At 36.1% G+C, this 9,344-nt stretch overlaps 1 protein-coding gene across 4 annotated transcripts; it reads left to right on the top strand.

Annotated features, from left to right (window-relative positions):
- The first annotated feature begins 1,476 nt into the window (after positions 1 to 1,476).
- Positions 1,477 to 8,678, top strand: LOC137813339 (uncharacterized). Of its 4 annotated transcripts, none has more exons than XM_068615519.2 (14): positions 1,477 to 1,579; positions 2,139 to 2,256; positions 2,356 to 2,410; positions 2,673 to 2,761; positions 3,068 to 3,092; positions 3,759 to 3,797; positions 3,909 to 4,026; positions 4,641 to 4,768; positions 4,994 to 5,345; positions 5,635 to 5,753; positions 6,301 to 6,505; positions 6,595 to 7,695; positions 7,790 to 7,861; positions 8,087 to 8,678. In XM_068615519.2, exons 2-14 carry the CDS (start codon positions 2,179 to 2,181, stop codon positions 8,391 to 8,393), a joined length of 2,688 nt encoding a protein of 895 aa, XP_068471620.1. In that variant the 5' UTR covers positions 1,477 to 1,579; positions 2,139 to 2,178; the 3' UTR covers positions 8,394 to 8,678. The 4 variants fall into 4 exon arrangements, with proteins under 4 accessions (XP_068471620.1, XP_068471619.1, XP_068471621.1 ...); XM_068615518.2 differs by having other exon boundaries at positions 1,497 to 1,862; XM_068615520.2 differs by having other exon boundaries at positions 1,530 to 1,771.
- Positions 8,679 to 9,344: the final 666 nt, after the last annotated feature.

Here is a 9,344-nt window from a genome sequence, read left to right as displayed (position 1 = left end):
TAACAGGTAACGATAATAGGTAGCAGTAACAGGTAGCAAGTAGCAGGTAATAGGTAACAAGTAGCAGGTAATAGGTAACAAGTACCAGGTTGCAGGTAATAGGTAACAAGTAGTAGGTAACATGTACAAGTAACAAGTAACAGGTAATAGGTAGCAGGTAGCAGGCAAGAGGTTGCAGGTAACAGGTAGTAGGCAGCAGGTAACAAGTAGCAAATAATAGATAGCAGATAATAGGTAGCTAGTGACAGTTAGCAGGTAACAGCTAGTAGGTAGTGAGTAGTTGGTAGCAAGTAACTTATAACAAGTAGCGGATAAAAAATAACAGGTAAAAGGCAGTAGGTGAAAGGTAACAAATAACAAGTAGCATATAACATGTAGTAGATAAAAGGTACCGAATAAAAGGTAGCAGGTAACAAGTAGCAGATAACACGTAACAGGTAGCAGGTAACAAGTAGCAAATAAAAGATAACAGATAGCAGGTAAATAGTAACAGGTAACAGCTAGCAGCTACCGGATACTAAGTAACATATAACATGTAGCAGATAACAAGTAACAGATAACAAGTAACAGATAACAAGTAACAGATAACAGATTGTAGATAAAAGGTAGTAGGTAACATGTAAAAGCATATAAAAGGTAGCAGGTAGTAGATAAAAGGTAGCTAATAGTTAACGAGTAATAAGTAAAAAGTACTAAGTAGCAGGTACATAAACAGGTAACTGATAGCAGATAGCAGGTAGCAAGTAGTAAGTAGTAGATAAAAGGTAGCAGGTAGAAGGTAGCAGGTAGAAGGTAACAAATATCAGGTAACAGGTAAATGGTAGCAGGTAGCAAGTAACAAGTAGCAAGTAGGAGGTAACAAGTAACAGATAACAGGTAGCAGGTAACAATTAATGGGTAACAGATAGCAGGTAGCAGGTAGTAGATAGCAGGTAGCAGATAACATGTAGCAGGTAACAAGGAGCAAATAACATGTAGCAGATAGCAGGTAAACTTGTAAGAGGTAACATGAAACATGTAATAGGTAAAAGGTAGCAGGTATTAGTTAGTACGTAACAAATCAAAAACCCCTTCATGAAAAAAAACAACAAATCAATTATTTTTTATTAAATAGATAAAAGAATTAATTAAATTTTTAATATATCAAATTAGATTAATGATCTTTTTATCTTATTTACCATAATCCAAAATAAAATTTTACGCTTAAATCCACTTTTATTCCTGATAGTTTGTGCATGTACAATTTTAGTTTATATAAAATTTTAATGGTAGATTTAGTTCTCCAAATTTCTAAAACAAGATATATTGATTTTTCATCTAATTGCTAATCGAAAATGTTAGTAATTGAATGATATATTATTAATGAACTAAACTTGCCTAATTATAAAATCACAATCACACATTTATAAAATTATAGAATTATTGGAGTAAAAATGATTTAAGCTAGAAATTTAGCTTATTCTTTAACTATGTGCCACCCCGTAAGTTGATAAAATAACAATACATGAGTTCAGTGTATTTCACTTTCTATCGCTCTTCTGTCTCTCTTCTCAAGAAGATAATCACTTACGTCGCTTAGGTAAAGTGATTTTCCACCGCGTGCTTACGGTCTCTGTTCTATCTGTTGTTTATGCATATGTGACTCGCGTTACACGTGCAGCGTATTCCTTATGTTGCTGTCTCTAACCAGCTAGGGTTTTAGGGTTCCGTCTCAAATTCCACGCAACTACTGCGTTTTCGCGCCGTTTGTTCCAATCTAATTGATTTTACAGTTAATGCTTTCCTTCAGCACTCCTCGATCTGCGTTTGTTGAACTCGTTGTGGTTTTTTGCTTGTTTTTGAATGAGCCGGTTGTTTTTGTGGTACGAAGTGCGACTTGTTTGCTGCGAGTTTTTTCTTTTTTTATGTGATCTATATGTTGTTCACTTTCTCTCCTTTTGGTTTAGTTTAGGGTTGAGTTGAGAATGGTAGTGAATTAGGGAGAATTTGGAAAAAAATATATTGTGAAAGCTTGGAAGTGCAGCAGTGTAGTTCTGTTGTGTTACTAGGATTGGTTTTCTTTGCTTTGTGATGAATTATTGCTTGATTCCAGTGGATTACTGGTGTTTGTCTAATGGTGTTTTGTTTCTTCGGATCAGTTGTTAAACGGATTAAGTTTTGATTAGTGAGCGGAGGGGGATGGCAAAGAAGAAGAATTGTCTGGTGTTTATGGATGTGTCCATCGATGGGGATCCGGTTGAAAGGATGGTTTTTGAGGTACCTTTTTGTCTGTATGGATTGTCATTTTTAATTATGTTTGCAGAATGCAGTAATTTTGCGGTATTTGATCTAAATTCCTGATTTTACTTCCCTCAGCTTTTCTATGATGTTGCTCCGAAGACTGCTGAAAATTTCCGTGCATTGTGCACAGGTAATAAATTTGACGTGCGTGAAAAATTCATGTAATGTTGATATTTGTTTATTGGCCTTTCAGTATAAAATTCCATGTATGATTAGATTACTATTACTTATTTGCCATCAACTGATCAAGTTATTGGATATGCATTTGCATTTTGCTTCCTTGAATTGTGCTTGAAAAATTGGAACATTATAAATAGTATTCCTATTCTAATCAATAAATAACTGATTCCCCTACCCCGTTTTTTTTCTCAAATATGTCATTGTATGTTCAGGAGAAAGAGGAGTCGGTCCAAGTACTGGAAAGTCGCTGCACTACAAGGGTTCTTTCTTTCATCGAATTGTAAAAGGCTCCATTGCCCGGGTATGTTGTTTTTAATTTTTTGTGCATTTAGCTCTTACTCTAGTAGTTCTCTATGTCCTCACATCTTTTGTGGTTAAAATTGGCTTAGTAGTGTTCCCTCTTTTAGCCAGTTACCGTTGTTTATTCTGTAGGATACAGGGCTGATGGTCACAGCTACCTTTCTTGTGATATAGTTTTAAGGTTGTACTTGCTAAGTTATATCTTATTCACCCTCATAACTCTAATAAGCCTCATGATGACCCAACACACTTGTATGAAATGTTATCAAGTGATTGTGTGTATTAATGGCTGGTTCTCTTTTTGCAGGGTGGAGATTTTGTAAACAGGAATGGTACGTATTATGTTGATACATGCCTCCTATTATGAATTATTTCTCTAGTTTTTGAAGATTGCATTTAATACAGTATATGTAGTTACTTTCTTCTGTATCATTTGATTGTTCAGTTTTCCTAGTTACAAAGCCTTGCTCCATTTTAATGTTTCCTGTGACAATGGTAATTTCTTTCCTAGGTCAATTAGGAAACTAACAGAGCTTCTTTGCAAGTATATGGATTGGCATGTCATGGGGCGGGGAGTATTAAAGGAATTTGATTTTTTAGTTTTGGTTAGGTTTTGGATATTACCGTGATGTGGCTTGTTGTAATTTTTAATAGCCATGCCATCATATGCTTGTTATCTGTCGTGTAACTTCTTCATTTGTTCTCTTCCTTCTCTTAGTGTGTATTTGTTAAAATCATGCTATGCTGTGGTTATTTTTTTTTTTTTCTGTTAACCAAATTGATCTTGAACCACGGCAAAGCAAAAGGAGTCTTTAATAATCACATTCAGTCTTCTTTTCTACTTTATAGTTATGTGGCAGAACAGCAGGCTTGTCTTTAAACCTATTAAACCTCGTTGTCAGTCATCTCTTATTCTTTTATATCATCCCAACTGCTGCACATGTTGTATACTACATCCTTCTACACTCCCACATCACATTGTTCTGTGTGTTTTGCAGGGACTGGTGGAGAAAGCATATATGGTTCCAAGTTCCCAGGTGAGAATGCTAAGTTGTGGTCTAGAGTTCTCATAATCATGAATTTGGAACTATCATGTTTATGCATTTAAGTTTATGTGATTTTAACAGATTGTACTTGTGATATTTCAGATGAATCACCTAGGCTAAAGCATGATGCTCCAGGTCTTCTTTCCATGCCAGTTGCTGATCGTGACAGTCTTGGTTCTCATTTTATCATCACTTTTAAATCTGATCCACATCTTGATAGGTTTGCTTATGTGGCTCTTTTAATGACATTTAGCACTTTGGTCCCATTTGGATAATTTTATTTACCGCTAATTTGAGCTTATCTAGTGTAATTAGTGACTATGAAGTATTTTTGTACTGTTTGGATGAAATGACTTAATAAAACAGCTCTTGAAAAACCGGTTTAAGCTGTCTTTGGATTATTTTTATTAGCTAAAACCTAATGAGCACTGGCTTTTGTGAAAGTTAAAATCAGTTTACGTGGTAGCTACGTTTAAATAATTCATTATTTTGATCAAATTAACCATAATGTATTGTCAAAATTCATCTTGTGGGTCAAGGTTTTGTTGTTGTATTGTGGAAATTCTATTTTTGCTTTAGTGTTCTCTAAATATATATTCATATGCCATCTGGCTTAATTTAAAATGTACTTGAGGAAATATAGCATTGAACCTTATGATGCAAGATTTTCTCAATTAAAAGTACATGTTTTGTGGTATTTTTCTGAATGGGATCTTTGTCTCTCTCTAATTATTGAGTGGGAGAAGGTGAATTGCCTTATGTTTAGTCATTTTTTTTGCGTGGAACTAAATTATTAACTTGCTTATCTTGTTCAATTTTGAGTTAATTTTGCAGGAAACATGTAATCTTTGGCAAGCTTGTGCAAGGGCATAATATATTGAAGAAAATTGAAGATGTGGGTGATGAAGAAGGACTTCCAAGCGTAACTGTTAAAATAATTAATTGTGGTGAACATAATGAGGGTATAATTTCTTTGACCTCTAGGGAGAATACTAAGTTCTATCCTTGATATGAAATATATTATTTGAACTATTAAATTCTTAATCATCTGTTGAAAATTTCATATACAACTAGTAAAATTGCTGAAACATAACATTTATGTATTGTTCATTTGAATGTACTATATATCCTAGCTGGTTATGTAATATTTATATTTAATCTGTTGATTTGAATCTTTATCTTTGTAGATGGAAAGAAGATAAATAAGTCAAAAAAAGGAAGAGATGGATCTACTGAAACCCATAGTCCTGAACTGCATAGGGGAAAGCGCAAAAAATCTTCAGGGGACAAAAGGAAAAGGAGAAAGTACTACTCATCAGTATCGAATAGTTCCTCAGATTCAGACACGAAATCTTCAGAAAGTGATAGTGATTCTGACTCAGATACATCCTCATCTTACACAAGTTCCTCCAGTGATGACAGGCGGAGAAAGAGAAAGAGGTCTAGGAAAGATAAACATAGACGTGGAAAAAAAAGAGACCAACACCGGGACAAGAGACGAAGGAAACAAGACAAAAGATCAAAGCGTAAATCAAGAAGGTATTGATTTTGATTGGGTATTTGGTTATGATTTATTGATTCTGCATTCCAGTTATAGATGCTTGCTTGTTAAGAACTTACAATAGCCACGTATATCTTGTGCTTTACTTATTCTATTAGCAGATTGCATGTTGTTTGGTTATGAGTATCATAGCTGCTATCTCACTAAATGATGCTGCATTTATTGCTCTTGACATGAACATTTATATGTATTGAAGGGGTTATAGATGTAATCTTTAGTACAACACCGTCGAAAAGTTGGCTGACACTGAGACTGTCTTTGGTGTAGGGAATTGACCTGTCATACTGAGTCAGATAGTGATAATAAGAGTGGCAACAGCTCTGGTGGTGAAAGTTGTGATGCTCAAGCAAAAGATCAGAAGCATAAAGATCATTCTCTGAAACATGGTAATGTTTTAGTCATTCATTTTTTAGTTTATTATGTACACGAAATATATTTTATCTATTAAACTGTTTTCTTTTACTTTACCTTGTCTCTAGAGATGTCAAATCCTGGAATATTAGCTAGAATTTTGAAAAATAGTGAATTGTTGCGGGCCTATACTGGCCTAGATTTTGGTTGCATTGTATATTGAATTGTTGCTTGAAGATAGAGACAATCTGGGTCAGGTACCTACTTGGAGGGGAGGGGCGATTGCTTTGATTTGCCTAACCTTGTATTATTTTGCCTTGTTGATACTGTATTTGTGAATACTTTAGTATTTTACTGATTGATCAGTATTTAAGCTTTTGGAAAGAAATATGAAGTTTTCTTTTAATTGGCAATGTAAAGCAAATGCTTTTGTACTTTTTGTCTTCTCTGTCATACTTAAATGCAGCATCTACAAACGTGTAGCTTTTGTAAAACGACAATGTTATTGTGCAGATTATATTTTTCTTTTCATTTTTTGGCCAGTATAATATCATGTCTTTATTCTTCCTTATTTTGTTGCAGCTGAAGGTCAGTCTTCCTTGGTTGTGGAGAAAGAATTACCTGCCGTGCTCCTTTCAAAGGGGGAGAAACTGGATATGCTGGAGGAGGAAGAATTCCCAAAGGAAAATGGAGAGCGGCGTAGCAATGGCAATGAAGCCAACTATAGATCTGAGAGAAGTGAAGGGAGGCAGCCTGATGTGATGGATGATCAACCAGGCAAATCTAGGTCTACTTTCCACTCTTGTCACACCTCAGTTATTTCTTATGCTTACCATTTCTTCAAGATATGGTATTTTATTAAAAGTTGATGAGCAGGAGTCAAAGCATGAGTATTAGTCCAAAGCGTGAGAGCAGAAGTACAAGCATTAGTCGAAAAAAGAGGTTGAGCAGAAGTCCAAGTCGTAGTAGAAGCCCTCGTGCTCCATTACGGAGGAGTTTGAGCAGGAGTCCAAACAGAAGAAGCATCAGCAGAAGCCCAGCGAGAGGTAGAAAGGGGAAAAGCGTCAGTAGAAGCCCTATGCAATCTCGTGGATATAGAAGTGTCAGTGTAAGCCCTGTTAGATCCCTTTCTCGGAGCAACCTGAGGACATCACCCAGAGCACCATCACGAAGATCGATCAGCAGAAGCCCTGTGATTAATCACAATCATAGAAGTGTCAGTAGAAGCCCTATTAGATCTCGTGATCATAGAAATGTCAGTGTAAGCCCTGCGACATCCCTTTCCCGGAGCCACAAGAGTTCACCCAGAGCACGATCACAAAGATCAATCAGCAGAAGCCCTGTGAGAACACACAATCATAGGAGTGTCAATAGAAGCCCTGTGAGATCTAGTGGTCGGAGAAGTGTCAGTGCAAGCCCTGTAAGACCCCTTTCTCGGAGTCGTAGGAGGAATTCCCCCAGAGCACCATCTAGAAGATCAATCAGTAGAAGCCCAGTGAAAACTGGAAATGCAAGTAGAAGCCCTGTGAGATCTCATGGTCATAGAAGTGTGAGTGCAAGCCCTGTAAGATCGCTTTCTCGGGGCCGTTGGAGGAATTCACCCAGAGCACAATCACGAAAATCAATCAGCAGAAGCCCGGTAAGAGTGTCCAGAAAGAGTTTAAGCAGGAGTCCAGTTAGAACATCTGCCAGAAGCTTGAGCAGAAGTTTGAGCAGAAGCTCTGGCAGAGTCCCTTTAAGAAGCATTAGCCGAAGTCCAGCTAGAGTGCCAAGCAGAGGCAATCGTCGCAGTTATTCTAGAAGTCCTCGTGGTAGGAGTAGGAGCCTGTCAAGAAGTGTGTCGCCTGATGTTTCCCCAAAACGTATCAGAAGGGGAAGAGGTTTCAGTGAACAGTACTCTTACGCCAGAAGGTATAGGACTCCCTCTCGATCTCCTGTGAGGTCGTACCGCTATAATGGAAGAAGTTACCGTGACAGGTAAATTGGTAAAGTTGTTTATAATTTCTAGTTAGTCATCGTGCTAAGGTGGTATGTTGAGAGTTAAATAAACCTTTGTACACTTTCTGCTCAGATATTCAGGTTACAGGAGGTACTCCCCAAGGCGTAATAGGAGCCCACTGCCACGTAGAAGAACTCCACCAAGGTTTTCCTTTTGTTTATTTATCTATTTATTCCAACATCCTTTTAACATTTACGTTCCTTGAATTTCTTAGTAAATATTGTAAAGGCATCATTTATTTCTCACCGATCTATTTGGCAAGACATTTTGTTTTCTGAGGCCGAGTGTTATATCTTTCCTATCAATTTTTAATATGATAGCACCGTGCATATACGTAGAGTTCATGTGATTGTGACAATCTGAATACAGGTTCCGGAGGAGGAGGAGCAGGACACCGTCTGTATCACGCAGCCCACGGTATCGAGGTCGACGATATAGTCGAAGCCGAAGCCGTAGCCCTGTTCGCAGTCGTTCACCTGTTGGTGCATATCGACCTCGTGTTGAGAAGAGCAGGTCTTTGTCCCGGAGTAGAAGTCTATCACGATCTAGGGCGTCAGTGGAATCACAATCTCCAAAAAAGGCGAGCAGGAACAGCAGGTCAGCGTCCCCTTCTGAAAGCCCAGATGCAAAGAAAGGCCTTGTATCTTACGAAGATGGTTCTCCTTATTCAAACTAAAGGTGAAATACTATGTCTGGCGTGTCTAGTGAAATCGGCACCTTTAATTAATATGCTCTGTTGACTTGCTGGAATTCACCAACATCTCTTATTTTTCCTTTATAAACCATTCTTTGGATATTTTTCTTCTGTTGACTTGAAATGGCTTGCAAACAGTAATAGTGTTAGAATGCTTAGAGACTAGAATGCAGTTGTGTTGTTTCGGTGTAGTGACCGAGATGACTCGGACGTGTTATCTATGAAGTTATTTCGTAGTTATTAAATGCACCTGAGTTGAATTGTGAAGTTTTGGCCTCCAAACATGCTCTTGGTCAGTATTTTTTATATACTGGACATTTTAGGTTCCTTGCTATCTATTGTCATTTTTTAATGGAGGATAATATTATGTTTAGATTACTGTGATATAAATTGCATATAGTAAAAGGTTACTCCAAACAACCCATGACTATTTTCAATACAAGGATTTTGTAAGATATTCTAATTGTGAGGTTTTATAGGATTTATACATTTTTAATGTTTTTTTGCAATTCATTTTTTACTAACTTCAGAAAATAATTTAATTATTATTAAATATTAATTCAATGTGATTATAATTATATGAAAAACTAATATTATAATTAGAAATATATTATAATATTATAATTAAATTTTTATGTAATATTATTGTACACAACAAATACTGTTTTTATATGAATACAAAATAGATATTTGTACTGATTATATGGTTTCGTTCTTGAGTATTCTTATACTTTCGTTCTTCATATGGTTTACCTGGATAATTATTTTCCTTTTAAATTGGTGATTTAAACACATGATATATATATATATATATATAAATAATGACTTTATGCTCGTAAGATTCGAGGTCTCATACAAGATCTAAGTTTTCATCTTAAAATTATCATATCACATGCAAGATCTAAGTCTTAATTTTAAAACTATTATCATATC

This window comes from Phaseolus vulgaris, chromosome 1 (genome assembly GCF_051622355.1).
Source record: "Phaseolus vulgaris cultivar YP4 chromosome 1, ASM5162235v1, whole genome shotgun sequence".
In the NCBI taxonomy this organism is placed as follows: Eukaryota; Viridiplantae; Streptophyta; class Magnoliopsida; order Fabales; family Fabaceae; genus Phaseolus; species Phaseolus vulgaris.
Note: the sequence above shows the minus strand (reverse complement) of the source record. Positions and strands in the feature narration are given on the sequence as shown.